The following is an 18196-nucleotide window of genomic DNA, read 5'->3' on the forward strand; positions in this document are numbered from 1 at the left end:
ACAGCACAGGCCCTCTGAGAGGAGTGGTCGCAGTTCCTCAGATAGAACTCACTGTAGTCCCTCTGAAGAAATGGACGCCGTCCCAGTGAGAGGAACAGAGATAGTCATTCTGAGCAGAGACAATAGAAACAATTTGAAAGGGGCCAGTACAGTTCATGTGGGAAATCTTATCTCCGTTGTTTGGAGGTGTGAGGACAAGCCCTATTTAGGGGAGACAGCACAGGTCCTCTGAGAGGAGTGGTCGCAGTTCCTCAGAGAGAAATCACTGTAGTCCCTCTGAAAGAAATGGACACAGTCCCTCTGAAAGAAACAGAGACAGTCATTCTGAGCAGAACCAACAGAACCAGTCTGAAAGGGGCCAGTACAGTTGGTGTGAGAGGACACAGCCCTATTGAGAGAAGACAGTACAGGCCCTCTGAGAGGATTGGTCGCAGTTTTCAGAGAGAACTCCTTGTAGTCTCTCTGAAAGAAATGGACGCCGTCCCTCTGAGAGGAACAGAGACAGTCATTGTGAGCAGAGGCAACAGAACCAATTTGAAAGGGGCCAGTACAGTTCATATTGGAAAACCCATCTCTGTGTGTTGGAGGTGAGAGGACACAACCCTACTGAGGGAAGACAGCACAGGCCCTCTGAGAGGAGTGGTCGCCATTCCTCAGAGAAATCACTGTAGTTCCTCTGAAAGAAATGGATGCGGTCCGTCTGAGAGGGATAGACACAGTCATTCTGAGCAGAGCCAACAGAACCAATTTGAAAGGGGCCAGTACAGTTCATGTGGGAAATCTTATCTCCAGTGTTTGGAGGTGTGAGGACAAGCCCTACTTAGGGAAGACAGCACAGGTCCTCTGAGAGGAGTGTTCGCAGTTCCTCAGAGAGAACTCACTGTATTCCCTCTGAAAGAAATGGACGCAGTCCCTCTGAAAGAAACAGAGACAGTCATTCTGAGCAGAACCAACAGATCCAGTCTGAAAGGGACCAGTACAGTTGGTGTGAGAGGACACAACCGTATTGAGAGAAGACAGTACAGGCCCTCTGAGAGGAGTGTTCGCAGTTCCTCAGAGAGAACTCACTGTAGTCCCTCTGAAAGATTGGACGGAGTCCCTCTGAGAGGAACAGAGACAGTCATTCTGAGCAGAGCCAACAGAACCAATTTGAAAGGGGCCAGTAGAGTTCATGTGGGAAAACTTATCTCCATGTCTTGGAGGTGAGAGGACACAGCCCTACTGAAGGAAGACAGCACAGGTCCTCTGAGAGGAGTGGTCGCAATTCCTTAGATAGAACTCACTGTAGTCCGTCTGAAAGAAATGGACGCAGTCCCTCTGAGAGGAACAGACACAGTCATTCTGAGCAGAGCCAACAGAACCAATTTGAAAGGGGGCAGTACAGTTCATGTGGGAAAACTTATCTCCGTGTCTTGGAGGTGAAAGGACACAGCCCTACTGAGGGAACACAGTACGGGTCCTCTGAGAAGAGTGGTCGCAGTTCCTCAGATAGAACTCACTGCAGTCCAAATGAAAGAAATGGACGCAGTCCCTCTGAGAGGAACAGACACAGTCATTCTGAGCAGAGCCAACAGAACCAATTTGAAAGGGGCCAGTACAGTTCATGTCGGAAAAATTATCTCCGTGTCTTGGAGGTGAGAGGACACAGCCCTACTGAAGGAAGACATCACAGGCCCTCTGAGAGGAGTGGTCACCATTCCTCAGAGAGAAATCACTGTAGTACCTCTGATAGAAATGGATGCGGTCCTTCTGACAGCAATAGACACAGTCATTCTGAGCAGAGCCAACAGAACCAATTTGAAAGGGGCCAGTACAGTTCATGGGGGAAATCTTATCTCCGGTGTTTGGAGGTGTGAGGACAAGCCCTACTCAGGGAATACAGCACAGGTCCTCTGAGAGGTGTGGTCTCAGTTCCTCAGAGAAACTCACTGTAGTCCCTCTGAAAGAAATGGACGCAGTCACACTGAGAGGAACAGAGTCATTCTGAACAGAACCAACAGAACCAGTCTGAAAGGGGCCCGTACAGTTGGTTTGGGAAAACCCATCTCAGTCCCTTGAAAGTGAGAGGACACAGCCCTATTGAGAGAAGACAGCACAGGTCCTCTAAGAGGAGTGGTCGCAGTTCCTCAGAGAGAACTCACTGTAGTCCGCCTAAAAGAAATGGAAGCAGTCCCTCTGAGAGGAACAGAGACAGTCATTCTGAGCAGAGCCAACCGAACCAATTTGAAAGGGGCCAGTACAGTTCATGTGGGAAAACCTATCTCCTTGTCTTGGAGGTGAGAGGAGAAAGCCCTACTGAGGGAAGACATCACAGGTCCCGAGAGGAGTGGTCGCAATTCCTCAGATAGAACTCACGGTAGTCCGTCTGAAAGAAATGGACGCAGTCCCTCTGAGTGGAACAGACACAGTCATTCTGAGCAGAGCCAACAAAACCAATTTGAAAGGGGCCAGTACAGTTTATGTGGGAAAACTTATCTCCATGTCTTGGAGGTGAGAGGACACAGCCCTACTGAGGCAGAAAGCACAGGTCCTCTGAGAGGAGAGGTCGCAGTCCTCAGATAGAACTCACTGTAGTCCCTCTGAAAAAAATGGACGCAGTCCCACTGATAGGAACAGAGATAGTCATTCTGAGCAGAAACAATAGAACCAGTCTGAAAGGGGCCAGTACAGTTGGTGTTGGAAAATCCATATCAGTCGCTTGGAAGTGAGATGACACAGCCCTATTGAGGAACGACAGCACAGGCCCTCTAAGAGGAGTGGTCACAGTTCCTCAGATAGAGCTCACTGTAGTCCGTCTGAAAGAAATCGAAGCAGTCCCTTTGAGAGGAACAGACACAGTCATTCTGAGCAGAGGCAACAGAACCAATTTGAAAGGGGCCAGTAGAGTTGATGTGGGAAAACCTATCTCCGTGTCTTGGAGGTGAGAGTACACAGCCCTACTGAGGGAAGACAGCACAGGTCCTCTGAGAGGAGTGGTCGAAGTTCCTCCGAGAGAACTCGCTGTAGTCCCTCTGAAAGAAATGGATGCAGTCCCTCTGAGAGGAACATAGACAGTCATTCTGAGCAGAACCAACAGAACCAGTCTGAAAGGGGCCAGTACAGTTGGTGTGAGAGGACACAGCCCTATTGAGAGAAGACAGTACTGGCCCTCTGAGAGGAGTGGTCGCAGTTCCTCTCTGTAGTCCCTCTGAAAGAAATGGACGCAGTCCCTCTGGGAGGAACAGAGACAGTCATTCTGAGCAGAACCAACAGAACCAGTCTGAAAGGGGCCAGTACAGTTGGTTTGGGAAAACCCATCTCAGTCCCTTGGAAGTGAGAGGATACAGCCCTATTGAGAGAAGACAGCACAGGTCCTCTAAGAGGAGTGGTCGAATTCCTCAGAGAGAACTCACGGTAGTCCGCCTGAAAGTAATGGAAGCAGTCCGTCTGAGACGAACAGAGACAGTCATTCTGAACAGAGGCAACAGAACCAATTTGAAAGGGGCCAGTACAGTTCATTTGGTAAAACCTATCTCCGTGTCTTGAGGTGAGAGGAGAAAGCCCTACTGAGGGAAGACATCACAGGTCCTCAGAGAGGAGTGGTCGCAATTCCTCAGATAGAACTCACTGTAGTCCGTCTGAAAGAAATGGACGCAGTCCCTCTGAGAGGAACAGACACAGTCATTCTGAGCAGAGCCAACAGAACCAATTTGAAAGGGGCCAGTACAGTTCATGTGGGAAACTTATCTCCATGTCTTGGAGGTGAGAGAACACAGCCCTACTGAGGCAGAAACCACAGGTCCTCTGAGAGGAGTGGTCGCAGTCCTTAGATAGAACTCACTGTAGTCCCTCTGAAAAAAATGGACGCAGTCCCACTGAGAGTAACAGAGATAGTCATGCTGAGCAGAAACAATAGAACCAGACTGAAAGGGGCCAGTACAGTTGGTGTTGGAAAATCCATATCAGTCGCTTGGAAGTGAGAGGACACAGCCCTATTGAGGAAAGACAGCACAGGCCCTCTGAGAGGAGTGGTCGCAGTTCCTCAGATAGAACTCACTGTAGTCCGTCTGAAAGAAATCGAAGCAGTCCCTTTGAGAGGAACAGACACAGTCATTCTGAGCAGAGCCAACAGAAACCAATTTGAAAGGGACCAGTACAGTTCATGTGGGAAAACCTATCTCCGTTTCTTGGAGGTGAGAGGACACAGCCCTACTGAGGGAAGACAGCACAGGTCCTCTGAGAGGAGTGGTCGCAGTTCCTCAGATTGAACTCACTGTAGTCTCTCTGAACGAAATGGACGCAGTCCCTCTGACAGGAACAGAGACAGTCATTCTGAGCAGAGCCAACCGAACCAATTTGAAAGGGGCCAGTACAGTTCATGTGGGAAAACTTATCTCCATGTCTTGGAGGTGAAAGAACACAGCCCTACTGAGGGAAGACAGCACAGGTCCTCTGAGAGGAGTGGTCGCAGTTCCTCAGATAGAACTCATGGTAGTCCGCCTGAAAGAAATGGACACAGTCCCTCTGAGAGGAAAAGAGACTGTCATTCTGAGAGGAGCCAACAGAACCAGTCTGAAAGGGGCCAGTACAGTTGGTGTTGGAAAACCGATATCAGTCCCTGGAAGTGAGAAGACACAGCCCTATTGAGAGAAGACAGCACAGGCCCTCTGAGAGGAGTGGTTGCAGTTCCTCAGAGACAAATCATTGTAGTCCCTCTGAAAGAAATGGATGCGTTCCCTCTGAGAGGAACAGACACAGTCATTCTGAGCAGAGCCAACAGAACCAATTTAAAAGGGGCCAGTACAGTTCATGTGGGAAAATCAATCTCCATGTCTTGGAGGTGAGTCTACATAGCCCTATTGAAAGAAGACAGCACAGACCCTCTGAGAAGATGGTCGCAGTTTCTCAGAGAGAACTCACTGTAGTCCCTCTGAAAGAAATCGACGCAGTCCCTCTGAGAGGAACAGAGACAGTCATTCTGAGAGAACCAACAGAACCAGTCTCAAAGGGGCCAATACAGTTGGTGTGGGAAAACGCATCTCTCTGCGAGAACCCATCACAGTCCCGCTAAGGAGAGACTCCAACACAGCTGCCCCAGGGAGTGGCTCAGACATGATCTGTCTGAAAATTGCAAGGGCTCCTCAAACACGTCTCCTAGGGACCACACACAAAATACTCCAAAACAGGCCAAGTTTAGAGGCCTGCAGCTAACAAATGAGAAGAGATTCGTCCCCATTATTCACTGACTGGATCAAGCCTTCACCGACCTACCCCTTTGGTGGCTTCTTTCCTGCTTGGCCACTGCCTTTGATACCAGCACCCTCAGCACTCAGAGCCTCTATGCCGCTCCACCTGGCAGAAGGGAAGTGGGAATGGGTCTGTAATTTCTCTAAGTAAATAAAGGGGCGATAATTGATCTCCACCTAGAAAGCCCACTCGTCGTGCTGGAGGGGGGAACTGAGGTTGAAGGGATATTGGGTGTCGCGCAAAGGGATGGAACAGGAGGAAGGGGCCCTGAAGCCATGCTTGGGGCTCTAAACCCCACCTACAGCTTCCCTTGGCGGGGTCTCAGAGGAAGGAGTTGTGTCACTCAAGCCACAGCCCCCTAGGAAGCTGCCAGGCAGATGCAGACCTTGAGACCTAGGATCTGCAGCTCTGAATCCACATCCCCCTCAAACTCCTAATACCGTATTTCTCTGAATCAAAGATGCATCATTTACTTTGTTTTAGATAGCACGAGTGGGGTGTGGCAGAGGGAGAAGAAGAGCGAATCTAAGGCAGATCCGCACCCAGTGCAGAGTCCAATGCAGAACTTGATCTCACAATCCTAGTTCACGTGCTGAGCCGAAAATTAATAAGAGTCAGATGCTTTACCCACCAAGTCACCCAGGTACCCCAGATACATCATTTAAAACTTCACATGCAGGGGCGCCTGAATGGCTCAGCGAGTTAACCCTCTGCCTTCGCTTGGGTCATGATCTCAGGGTCCTGGGATGGAGCCCTGCATCAGGCTCTCTGCTCAGCAGGGAGCCTGCTTCACCCTCTCTCTCTGCCTGCCTCTCTGCCTACTTGTGATCTCTCTCTCTGTGTCAAATAAATAAATAAAAATTTGAAAAAATATATAAAACTTGATATGCAACCCAATTTCTAAGATAATAAAATGTGATTATATATATGTTTAGGAATTGATGAAACCTACTGACTTGGCTTAACCGGCTAGATTCTTCTCTTTAGGAGCTTTCATCTAGAGGAGGAGACTCTGCTTTCTTCCTGGCTTCCTTCTGGCCCCAGCTCCGGCCTCTGGATTTGCCCTTCCAGCTCTGGTCCCAGGTCTGCCCCCTCCCTCACAGAGCCTCCCTCCCTCTCAGTCGGGACCTCACCGGCCTCTGAACTCCACTTCAAATCACATCCTTTATCTTCACCGAGGTACTCAATTAGCTGAGCCACAGTGGTGTCCAACTTCCCCCAATTTCAGTCTGTTAGGCGTTCTGCCTCAGATCCCCTTTTATAGTTTTCATAGTTCTGGCTCTAGCATCTAGCAAGCACTCAGCAGGTACCTGTCGCCTGAGTGAAAATGAGAGGCCCAGGAGGAAAAAGCAATGTCTGAGGAGGAATGCTGGCTGTGAGGGCGGTCCGGGAAGTGGGCGGCCAGGAAGGGTGGAGCCCACCTCACCTTCATCCAGCACTTTTCCACCAGGCTGCTGCTGCCTGAGCCCCGCACCTTGAGGTAGCAGTCGACGGCACGGCTATACTCTCCAGCCTGCTCCCACTGGCGAGCTTGGTCCACGAACCCCTCCATGCCCCTGAGATGAGAGTACACGTGACCAGGACAAGCTGGGCAGCGTGGCCTATCCCGTGCACACCTTGTGACCCAAGCTCCAGCCCTGCCCACACTTGCTGCTTCCTGGCGTCATACCTGGCCCCTTTCTTGGTAGCCTCCCGCTCATACTCTTCCCTCAGAACCTCCAGCTGACCCCGCACATAGCCCTTGTAGATCCACAGAGCGTCGCTCCATAATCCAGCCTCCTGCTCAGATTTCCAGGTATCAGGAAGGCAGAGGCCGGCATGACACCTTCCCACTGCCACACAGGTGCTCTATACTATGGGCCACGGATCCCTAGGTCCTTGCACCTCTCTTCTCCTCCTTGTCTCCTTCCCCCTCTCCAGTGCTAACTCTCTGGATCTTTCCCAGTAGTATTGGTTAGTGTAGTGCTCTGTGGGTTCTTACATTCTCTTGCCCTACCTCATAATAATTGAAGGGCAGGCCCGGTCTCTGGGCCCGAAGCAGCAGCCCTTCTGCTTTCTGAATGTCCTTCTCCTCCAAGGCCCCCCGGGCCTGCCCCACAAGCGCCTCGGCGACAGTGTCAGGATCGTGGGCCTCGGCCACTTGCTGAGCTGCTTCCCAGGCCTGGTTATGGACGAATCTGCTCCCAGAAGAGGACACAGGAGGCTCAGCACAGGACTGAGGCCTCAATAGTGGGAGACAGACAGCCATATCAGAGGGGGTAGAAGATTTATTGGTACTAGGTTCAGGTGAAGGTGGCCATGCCAGGTCCTGGGGCTGCGGTTGGGAGGACGGGTGTAAGGAATTGACGGGTAACTCACATGAGGACTGCTTCCTTGGGCGTACCAGCCCTGATGAATTCAGCTTTGGCCTCTTCAAATTTACCCTGTAGGGACAGAAGGGCAGCCGCACACGATCAGAAGCAGATTGCCATCATGGCAGCCGGGAGACAGGAGGAGGTCCAGGTTAAAAGCAAGGGAGGAGGAGCAGGTACATAGCATATGGGAGATGCATCTCAGGGGTTTTGTGCTTGAGGGCCAGCCGGGAGAGTTCAAAAGCAAATTCAAATGAGCTGAAATGGAAGGTGTAGGTAAGGTCTGCCTACTCAGTACTTTCATTTTATAAGAGGCGGAGCAGGGCAAGAGAAAACAAATAGGGTAGAGACGGGGCCAGGGGAGGGAAAGGACAGACTGAGAAGACAACCCATGTGAAGTGACACAGAAGCACACAGACACGTAAAGGAGGACGGGGTCAGGGGACACTTGGAAAAGCCTGTGCTTCCTGCGACCAGTGGGCATAAAGGAATGGGATGGGCGCGAGGCAGGGGACCGCAGTGAGCCTCCCAGCACTACTCTGCCTCGGGAGCGAGGGCTCTGGGTTCTCCACCACTTCCTCCTGAGCCACATTTATACTAGCAGAAAAACTGTCTCTCTAAAACATTGACTACCCTCAGCCATCTGACTCCATGCAGGATTATTACTGGTCTTTGTAACATTTGCTTAAGTAAAGCTCTTTTTGCATTTAACAGAAGCCCACTTCTGTTACTCAGAAGTCAATTACTGGCTTAGTGCACCTTCACTTTAAAAGCTCTTCTCTCTGGGGCACCTGCCTGGCTCAGTCTGTAGAATGAGGGACCCTTGATCTGAGGTTGAGTTCAAGCCCCACACTGGCTATAGTAATTGCTTAAAAAGGTCTTTTTGAAAAAGAAGGAAAAACGCGGATCACTTTCCATCTTCTTAGAACAGCTAAACACTGTTCTGAGGCCCCGGGGAACAGGGGCAGAGCTACTGATTCATTCCTTGCCTCTCCATCACGTTCTTCCAAGGATTTCTTCACTCCTGCCTCCATTTTCAGAAACACTTCTCAGCTATACAGCCGTTTTCCTTGTCTATGTAGAGGCTCTGTCTCGAAAGGGTCCAGTGGAGAGAAGCCGTGGGGCCTCATCAGTGGTCGGCGGCGTGGTCCACGGCAGCTGCCTGGAGTCCGAGCTTAGTGAGCAGTCTCACTGAGGATGCTCCTCCCAGGCTCTTTGCCCACAGATAGGCCACGTGCTTGTGGGCATCAGCTCCTCTGTGAGCCTTGGGAACCTGTGAAGCAAAGCCATTTGGCAATCCTCCCATGCAGGGCCACAGGGCTGCTCCCTTCCCCTCTCTGACCGGACTGCAACGTTGACAAAGGTCAGGTCTTTCTACTAGAACAGGGATACGGCTCAGTTTTGGGGTCTGTTAGCCTTAGCCTGCTCAGGGTCCAAGGATGGACTTCAGGTAGTCCACAGACCCCTCCTACCGCATGTGAAATTTTGCCTGTCGGTATGGGTGTTTTTCAAAGAGACCCACGACCAGTTCAGAATGCGTCACTTGAGAGTGGGGAAGAGGGACGGGCGTGTCCACAGAGTGTCCTGGACTCCTTACCCGGTAGGCCTCCTGCCAAAGCCCATTGGACCGGTCCATGTTCACTGTTGCCGTCCACTCCTGAGCCTCGAGGTAGTGATACTCGGCCTCCTGCAGTCGGCCTTCAGCCTCCAGCTCCTGGCGAAAGGAGGGTCAGGATGGGGCGAGGGGGACATGGGGCCTGTTCGGGGAAGAGATGGCCGAGACCGGAGAAGGGCTCACCTTGCCCAGGCGTAGGTGTGTGTCACTGAGGAGATCTGGGTGGTGCTTCCCTACCAGGCGGATCATATCATCATCCAGCTTGTGCTCCCTCTCCCTCTGGCGTTCCCCTGCTCCTGTGCGGACACTCTGTCAAATAAGTGAACAAAATTTTAAAAAAGAGAAAAAGAATGAAAGAACCAATGAATAATAAATGGAAGGAAAAAAGGACAGAGGGAGAGAAAACAGAAAAGTGGGCTCAGGAACTAAGAAATTACCTTGCAATGTCAAACACGGTGAGTTCAGAGGCCCTAAAGCAATGTCATGCACCTGCGTAATTCTAAACTCTCCAGTTAACCACATACAGGTAATAAAGCTTTTTCTGTTTTGTTTTAGAGAGGGATGGAGACACGGGTGGGGCAGAGGGAGAGGGAAAGAGAGAATCTTCAACAGACTCCATGCCCAGCATGGAGCCCCTCGGGGTGCTTGATCTCACAAGCCTGAGATCATGGCGTGAGCTGAAATCAAGAGTCTGACATTTAAGACTGAGCTATCCAGGCGCCCCAGGTAGTAAAGTTTTAAACCAGGAAGATGGAAGTGGCGATCTCTGTACCCCGTCAATTTGGTGTTTAAATCTTTTCTTACAATAAACGGGAAGGGCTATAGCAGGAAAGTTGCCAAAGAGTTGCCTGATACACTCTGTTCTCCAGAACAGCTCTGCCAGGGGTTCAATTTGGCACTGTGGCAGTGTCCAGAAGGAGATTTTGGTGCAGCAGGCTATCAGCTGCTGACCTGGCTAGGTCCCACACATGTCAACTCAAACTCATTCTTGTAAATGCTTCTCCAGAGGCAGCAGTCAAACTGTTGCACTCCACCAGAGTGTGCCCTAGAAGGGAAAGCGACAACATAAAAGGTAACAGGCATCAGAAGGATATCTGGAGACACCCTTGAAACCCAAGTTCTAGAATCTAGGACAGAGTTGGCAGTAAAAGGGCTGGCAGTTTGGGGAAGTACCAGATGGAAAGAGGTGGCACTCACAGGACGCCAGGATAGTGATGGGAGGAAACGGAGAAATCAGCCCCGCCTACAGAATTCTTTGTCTCTTTTGGCTTCCCATAAAGTGTGAATTTCTCTTTCCTGCCGTTAATGTCCTATTTTTAGGTTGAAGTCAATGGGAAGAGGAGAGTCTCTAGTTTCAGGGAGAGTGCTTTAGGGTAAGGCCGGATTTTTCCTAGGTTGGAGAAAGTCACCCAGGCAGAAAGGGATTACTAGTAAAACGCACCGCACAGAGTCGAGCCATCCCGTTTCCAGGCCAAGGCAGTGACGGTATATACGTTGGCAATCTCCTTGCGCTTTGCCTCTTCCCAGATGCTTCTTCGAGGGCTCCAGTTGAGTACCCGAAGTCTGAAATTAAGGAGGTGGATTTCAGAAGAGATGGAAACTGAGCAAAAGGGTGGAAATGGGTGCGTAACAGAAGGCAATGAGTCTCGCTGTAGTAGAGAAGAGAGGAAGTGAGAGAGAACACACATGCTAGGGAATCTCATAGGAGAGGACACAAAGGTTCAAAGGAAGGAAGGTGGGAAAATCAAGCCAAAAGTAAAATGGGGTGAGAGCGATAGGAGTGGGGAAAACAAAAGGAGATCATGGCTGGTGAGAAAAATGAGCTGTTAGCAAGGGAGAAAGAAAGAAAAAGAAACAGAAAACCGAAGGAAGAGACCCAGATGACATCGAAGGGGATAAAAGGACAGGACTAATAAAGCTGATGTGAGGGGACCGGGGCCCTTTATTTATTTTATTTATTTAATTCACCCTTCCATCATCCATCCCTTCCTTCCTTCCTTCCTTCACCAAACACTTAAGCATACATTATGTACTGCATGCTAATTTAGCCACCGGAGATTTCAAAAAAAAAAAAAAAACAAAAACAAAAGCGAATAGGCCCTCTTTTCATGGGCATTTCAGTTTAGCCAGTTAACTATAAACACAAAAGTATAATATCATGTGACAAACACTGAGCTAGTGGTCTGAAAAGAGGTAACGGTAATACAAAGAGAGTGGAGATGAATTCCACTGTGGAGTCCCAGGCAGAGGCACAGAGACACAAAATCCTGGTGTATTGTGGAACTGCCAGAGTCCCAACAGATGGTGGGAGCAGGAAAAGGGAAGTGAGTGAATTAAAACCTGAGGATCTCTTCAAACCTATACTTGCTTTCCAACCATTCTCCCAGTCTGGTTGAAAATAAGTGGGCTAGAGCAAGTGTACACAGGGAAAGTAGGCAGAAGATGCATATGGAAAGGGACCCACCTGTCATAACTTCCCAACACAACAGACTGGCCCCCAGGGCTTGCAGCAGCGGTGGTGAACTCCCGCTCCTGAGGGTCACGGCTGTAATCAAAAGTTTGTAGCACGTGGCCTTCCTTTCCATAGACTACAATTCTGCGATCACAGCCTGCAGCCACGATGCTGTTGGTTGCCCAAGCCAAGGCATAGGGCGGGCATGGGTGGATAACCGACTTCCCCTAAGACAGAAGTAAAGGGTTCCAATCGCTCTGACTCTGACAGTCTCAGCCAGAGGTTCTTCCTTTCTAGGAAAAATTTATATCCTGTATAAATCTTCCAACATTTTCCCACCCAAGCACATCCTAATCTAGACAACTTCACAAACTGTCGTTAGGTTTTATACTCTTACACACGTATGTATGACATACACACAAACACATCTGACATTGTCCGCAAGAGGAAACCTCAAAAGGCTTGTATGTTGAGTTCTTTAGTAAACACCGATAAGGCCCCCTGGGTAGGTCCACATGGAGCATACAACTCTTTCTTTACAGAAGAAATAAATTTAATTATTACATGAGTAATTCTTTTTTTTTAAACTCTTTTGGCTTCCAATAAAGTACGAATTTCTCTTTCCTGCCTTTAATGTCATATTTTTAGGTTGGAGTCAAAAGGGAAGAAGAGATTCTCTAGTTTCAGGAGGAGAGTGCTGTAGGCTAGGCCAGAATTTTCCTAGTTTGTAGAAAGCCATCCAGGCAGAAAGGGGTTACTTTCTTTCTTTTTCTTTCTTTTTAAATTTTAGTTATTTAAGGCATCTCTACACCTAATGTGGTACTCAAACTCACAACCCTGAGATCAAGAGTCACATGATCCACCAACTGAGCCAGCCAGGCACCCCTCTATGAGTAATTCTTAAGGAAAGTTCTTCAAACAATAGAGAATTACATCAAGTAAAACATAAACATTCCTTGTATCCCCCACCTTTTCCCTTTCCTCTCTTGAGAATGACTTTTTTAAATGATTTATACATATAAATACACTTTTTACATAGATAATAATTTTCACTTTCCCTTACTCTCAGAATCCTATCCCCTCCATTCCTCATTGCCCACAAACATTAAGCTGTGACCTCCCGAATAAAAATCTTCTCTGTGAATGCATCTAAATGTGCCCCCGCCAACCACCTCAATCTTAATGTTCAACCTCCCCTAGGAGGGTTCTTGGATTTCTTTACCCTCATCTCACAGCATCCTTTCGTCATACCCGTGACTCTCCAGAGCCTTCATCTTCGAGGAAATACCTAACAATGGTGCCATCTGCATGACCAGAGAGAATTCCTTTCCCAGAGGAACTAAACAAGTGAGTGAATTAAAAGGAAAAGGAAGAGATTACTCTGTCTCCCCAAGAAATCCTGCTTCTGTGTCAAACATTACCCTACCTGGGCTCCCTGCTACCAGTCCACCTCATCTTCCATATTATAGTCTCCAATGAGACTACAGACCCCATGAACAGGTTGACACACAGAGTACTCTCTTCACCTTCATGTCAGCTGGTTTGGTGGAGAATTTATCTCTCCGCTCCCCATGTTCATCATATAGTACCACCACTCGGTACACTGTGCAGACCGCAAACTTGGCATTGTTCTGGGACCAAGCCATGCAAGTCACCTTTGCAGCTCCATCCTGCAGAGGCAGAGGGGGCAAAAATAAGCGCAGCTGTTCGTCTAGAGTGACAAAAGAATTTTGGTTCCTTTAGCTCTACTGTGACTTTGGTCAATTCTCCACATCATAGTCCTTAAGACAAAAGATGCACCCTGGTCTCCACAGCTATAAACCTCTGGCCCAGGAGAACAAGGTGCTTTAGAAACCCATAATGCAAATACACTTCGAGGTGACTCACAGAATGAAGTGGACCGATGGGCCCTTGCAATGGCCTTGCTCCCTCATAGCTCAAATGAAATAAATTCATTACTCTGTCTCACCAAGAAATCACACTTCTATGTCAAAGATTACCCTACCTGGGCTCCCTGCTACCAGTCCTCCCCATCTTCCATATTATAGTCTCCCAGTCCCGACTTCCCCATCGCTTCTTCCTATGTCTCTCAGCTTGGGATACTGCTCTTCCTTACTCACTTTGTTGTCAGTGATACCATGTAAGAATCTGTCCCATAGATGGTAGATGATTTATTAGTTTTAGTGTTTTCTAAAGAAACCTGAAAATGGGAAAATGGATACAAGGTTCCTTTCAATCCCACCCAGATCCTAAGGAAAGAAAAAGAAATAACAAAAAAACGGTCCTTCCATTTTCTCCCCCAATATATAACTTGACCCTAAGGGAGACATTTAACTGTATTTCTCTCTCCAGAACCGTTATCCCCACCCACAGCCTCTCCTGTGTTTCTCTTCCTCCTTTACCTTCCCTTCAGCCAGTCCAAAAACAATGATGTGCCGCTCTGCTGGCCACTGCAGACAGGTGACAGCACTCTGCAAGGAGGAAATCATGAAAAGGATAACCCTGTCCATGTCGCCCAGCGCACTTATAACAAACTGAACCCCTGCCACTTGCCATCGCCCCAGTCGCCTAAGCGGAGAAGAGGACACAGCCAGGCTCACGGGGGAAAGCAAGGAGGAGGGGCAGCCACGCAGCACCATCCTCCATCCTCTCAGCTGGAAAGGTCAGATGGACAAGTGAAAAATGCAACTTCCGGTTACATTTACAGGTAGCCATATTGATATAGGTTTGCTCATCCAAATCTCCCCGAGAAAGGTCTGAACTTTACCGTCTAGATGAATTTGTTACAGATGACTTTCTTGTCACCCCTGCCAAATAAAAGGAGGGAAAACACATTAAAAACACTTTCATAAAGAAAGTGCCACACGTGATGCTGGGAGAAGGGAAGAAAGACCTGATACGTTCCCTGCTCCCCCTAATGTTGCCTACCCTGCCATAAGAGCCTTGAAAGGAGGCATAAAATGGAGCCCGAGCAGTTTTAGAACAGGAACAAAGATGCTGTGTCACCAAGGGCTCCCATCACAGGTCCTCATGCTGACCTTAGGCTGATTCCCCCAGGGATGGGATCTCACAACACGAGGCAGGCACAGATAGGGAATCAGCAACAGACTCGGGAAGGCCTTTGCCCTCCACGTCCCAGCCTGGACCATCACCTTCTCTTCTCCCCTTTCCCCAGTGAGACATTTCTTCCTGCCTTCCCCTTCTTTTCCAGGTCACCCCCACCTCCCAGTCTCTATCCTCACCAATCTTCGCCTATCTTGTACACACAGATGATGCTGTCGGTCTGTCCTATGGCAATTTTAGTGGAATCGGGAGAAAAAGCCATGCCCTTCACCATATAGCTCTTCCTGCCATACTACGAGTTAAAAATGGAAAAGAAAAACAAAAGTCATGAGCACACATGGTAGAGAAAAGGGAAGAAAAGGTGTTTGTGTGACTGTATTGAGCGTGAGGGATTTATCCTGAGAAAAGATGGGGCAGGCCATTTCCTAGGCAGATGGCTGGGGAAGTTAGTTAGGAAGTTTTCCAGATTCCTAAGACCCCATGAACAGGTTGACACACAGAGTACTCCCTTCACCTTCAAGGTAGCTGGTTTGGTGGGGAATTTGTCTCTCCGCTCCCCATGTCATCATATAGCAACACCACTGGGTCCATTGTGCAGACCGCAAACTTGGCATTGTTCTGGGACCAAGCCATGCAGATCACCTTTGCAGCTCCATCCTGCAGAGGCAGAGGCGTCAAAAATAAGCGCAGCTGTTCGTCTAGAGTGACAAATAATTTTGGGTCCATTAGCTCTACTGTGACTTTGGTCAAATCTCCACATCATAGTCCTTAAAACAAAAGATGCATCCTGGTCTCCAAGGCTATAAAACTCTGGCCCAGGAGAACAAGGTGCTTTAGAAACCCATAATGCAAATACACTTGGAGGTGACATGCAGAATCAAGTGTACTGATGTGCCCTTGCAATGGCCTTGCTCCCTCATAGCTCAACTGAAATAAAATCAATTGGTCTGATAAGTTTCTTCTTTTTTAATAGGTTCTGGTATTCGGCCATTCATTCAATATATACATTTTTCAATATATACATTTTTTTCATTCAATATTATTTTTTAAAGGTTTTATTTATTTATTTGACAGAGAGACAGCGAGAAAGGTAACACAAGAAGGGGGAGCAAGAGGGAGAAGCAGGCTTCCCAGTGAGCAGGGAGCCCAATGTGGGACTCAATCCCATGACCCTGGATCATGACCTAGCTGAAGACACTTCATGAGTTAGCCACCCAAGCACTCCTCATTCAATATTTTTTGAATACCACACTGAGAAAGGCATGTAGTCAGGGGCTGAGAGGAAGACAAAGAGCAAAATACGGTCCCTGTCCCCAGGCTAATAACATGTGCAAACAGGAAAAATCCCATTAGAGAGGCCTGTACAAAGCACGATGATAGTTTGGGGAAGCCTGAAATCTGAAATCGTTTTATGTTTAAATGACCAACTTTAAGGTTTGAAGAATTGGATGTAGTTAAATAGGGGAAGTTATCTGAAGAAGAAGGAATGATAGGAGCAAAGGCAAATCTCATTAAGAGACAGTAATTTAATACAGCTGAAACTATCTTGCAACTAGAACAGAAGAAGTAAGGCAGGAAAAACAGGGAGGCCAGCGCAAAAAAACTTTGAAATTTGGCCAAGGTGTTTAGGCTTATTTGGTAGGAAAAAGACAGTGAAAGTTCTGGAATGGGGAGTAAAACAATCAGAGTTGAGATTTAAGATGAAAGTGCCACCAGCTTATTTTTTTTAATCACCCCCCCCCCAAAGTACGCACTGCTCAGATGTCCAATTTTGAAGTGATCATCTCCCAGTCGACTATTCTCTTCCACCTCTGTCCACCACCTGGTCCTCAACGGTTCTTCACTAGGTACTTCCCTCCTTGAAATAAAACATTTAGCCTCTAAATTAGCCAATTGTGTGATTAATTACTAGGGCTCCAGAGCTCTGGTTTGAAACTTTGTTACTTGTCACTCCTAACCCAGGTACCTCCAAAGTCCCAGGTTTAAAAGGCCTTTTTTCCCCCTCCCCCCATCAAAATCCTCAGAGTCAGAAAACAGCCTCACCACCACCTTTACCCCCCCAACCACCGCTTGATTAAATTAGGTTTGAAGGCCTGAGGGTTCCTCGTTTCCTAGCTCATCATCTTCCTTCATCATTTTGCCAATCCTGGGCCTTTGCTCTACCCTGTATCATGACATCCTATTTTGAAAGACTGAAGGGGATTTTCACTTCCAATTATTCCATTAGGGTAAAGGAATTTTTAAATTACAATTTCGGGGGCAGTTTCCTGAGCAATGAGCACTTCTCTCTTTTGTTCTAATTTCCCTCTATTCTCCTAATACCACATTCACTGTGAAGTCTTCCTCATCCCTCATAGCACTGCATGAGGATTCAATGGGGACCGGGAGTAGAATAATAAAAACTAACCTTTAACAAGATCTTTCCATAGACTAGGCAGTTTGATAGATGCTCAATATGCATTGTCCTTTTACTTCATAACGCTGAGACAGAGATGATTATGCATATTTTACAGATGGGGAACCTGAGGTTCAGAAAAGTTAAGTAATTGGCTCAAATTTACATACACATTCGTAAGGGGGTGGAACCAAGATTTATATCCCCGTATGTCTGACTCCACAAACCACAATCCTAACTCTTTAAATGATGCTGTCTGGCTACATAGCAAACATTCACTAATGGCAGATACTATCATTAGCTTTGTCTGAGTCTATCCTTTTTATTTTGAATGTTCTCTCTCGTCTATCAGATTCTACAGGGCTTTTTAGTTCGCGAAGGCTTTTGCGAACTCTTCCCCCAAACCCCCTCAGGTTGCTATCATTGTTACTCCCATTTTCCCAATGAAGCCGCTGGGTGGGCGCTCAGAGACTGTGTGCCCAGGGCTTCAGGTCAGCGGGATTGGACCATTTATTGAAAGTGCAGCTGGCACTATGGCTTGAGTGCTGGTCTCCTAGCTCCAAAACCCAGCCTCTCTTCAGCATGGTTCCTCTCCCGGTGCCCAGCCTTTTCCGAATCTGAGATCTGCATCATCAGAACGAACGGGAGGTCTTCCGCACTCCGTCTTGGGGGCTTTTACCTAAAGCGCTCGTTTATCTGGGCGCAGACATAGGTTCGCTGTTTCCATGTGCGCCCAGCACGGGGCCTCGTACACAACTGATGTCAAAGGAAACGGACGAAAGCTACCGCGGTTAGCGGTCCGTCCTGCTACTGCACACTACCGACCGAGCAGAGATTCCGCATACAGTAGGCGCTCACCATCGTGAGATTTCAGTTCCCCCCACTTCTCTGGGAACGTTAAGGCTGGCGGGGGAGGGAAGAGGCACGCAACTCCTCACCTGAGGGCTCAGCAGCGTCCTCAGGTGCTTCAACTGCCAGACGAACACCTGTCTCTCGGATGCCACCAATCAGCGACAACTCCCGTGGTTACCTAGACAACCCGTAACGCTGCCGCAGCGACTGCCGCTGACGCGAGTACAGCGAGACACACTTCG

The 18196-nt window shown here is 48.4% G+C and overlaps 2 protein-coding genes across 11 annotated transcripts in view; both read right to left on the reverse strand.

Annotated features, from left to right (window-relative positions):
- Positions 1 to 10233, reverse strand: part of LOC131807254 (intraflagellar transport protein 172 homolog) — a 34575-nt gene extending 24342 nt beyond the window's left edge. Inside the window, exons 1-9 of one of the 2 annotated variants that reach the window (XM_059132420.1) lie at positions 10144 to 10233; positions 9376 to 9501; positions 9175 to 9291; positions 8567 to 8850; positions 7585 to 7649; positions 7223 to 7403; positions 6896 to 7005; positions 6653 to 6782; positions 6110 to 6543 (exon numbers count right to left, since the gene is read on the reverse strand). In XM_059132420.1, coding sequence (XP_058988403.1) covers positions 6526 to 6543; positions 6653 to 6782; positions 6896 to 7005; positions 7223 to 7403; positions 7585 to 7649; positions 8567 to 8611 — 549 coding nt within the window. In that variant the 5' untranslated portion in view covers positions 8612 to 8850; positions 9175 to 9291; positions 9376 to 9501; positions 10144 to 10233 and the 3' untranslated portion in view covers positions 6110 to 6525. Of the gene's footprint in view, positions 1 to 6109; positions 6544 to 6652; positions 6783 to 6895; positions 7006 to 7222; positions 7404 to 7584; positions 7650 to 8566; positions 8851 to 9174; positions 9292 to 9375; positions 9502 to 10143 lie in introns of those variants that run through there. The other variant, XM_059132419.1, reaches the window with a different exon arrangement.
- A 369-nt stretch (positions 10234 to 10602) lies between these two features.
- Positions 10603 to 18175, reverse strand: LOC131807252 (intraflagellar transport protein 172 homolog). 9 transcript variants are annotated; one of them, XR_009344349.1, is made up of 9 exons: positions 18041 to 18175; positions 17115 to 17229; positions 16462 to 16565; positions 15222 to 15364; positions 14047 to 14115; positions 13171 to 13314; positions 12896 to 12983; positions 11657 to 11871; positions 10625 to 10755 (listed from the first exon to the last, which is right to left on the reverse strand). XR_009344349.1 is itself a non-coding variant. In XM_059132414.1 (5 exons), the coding sequence occupies exons 2-5, from the start codon at positions 17166 to 17168 to the stop codon at positions 10620 to 10622; spliced, it is 549 nt and encodes a 182-aa protein (XP_058988397.1). In that variant the 5' UTR covers positions 17169 to 17229; positions 18041 to 18175; the 3' UTR covers positions 10603 to 10619. The 9 variants fall into 9 exon arrangements, 4 of the variants coding, with proteins under 4 accessions (XP_058988397.1, XP_058988400.1, XP_058988398.1 ...); XR_009344348.1 differs by lacking the exon at positions 12896 to 12983; XR_009344351.1 differs by lacking the exon at positions 12896 to 12983 and having other exon boundaries at positions 17115 to 17188; positions 18041 to 18133.
- Between the last annotated feature and the right edge of the window lie 21 nt (positions 18176 to 18196).

This window comes from Mustela lutreola, chromosome 9 (genome assembly GCF_030435805.1).
Source record: "Mustela lutreola isolate mMusLut2 chromosome 9, mMusLut2.pri, whole genome shotgun sequence".
Lineage (NCBI taxonomy): Eukaryota > Metazoa > Chordata > Mammalia > Carnivora > Mustelidae > Mustela > Mustela lutreola.

Excerpts from the sequence above, each read along its gene's own strand:
- LOC131807252 (XM_059132413.1), bottom strand. The coding sequence starts at position 14,283 with ATGGTGCTGCGTGGCTGCCCCTCCTCCTTGCTTTCCCCCGTGAGCCTG. Across the intron at positions 13,315-14,046 it reads TTGGACTGGCTGAAGGGAAG|GATGGAGCTGCAAAGGTGAC; the intron begins GTAAAGGAGGAA and ends CTGCCTCTGCAG. Across the intron at positions 10,756-11,656 it reads GTGTTGGGAAGTTATGACAG|ACTTCGGGTACTCAACTGGA; the intron begins GTGGGTCCCTTT and ends CCTTAATTTCAG.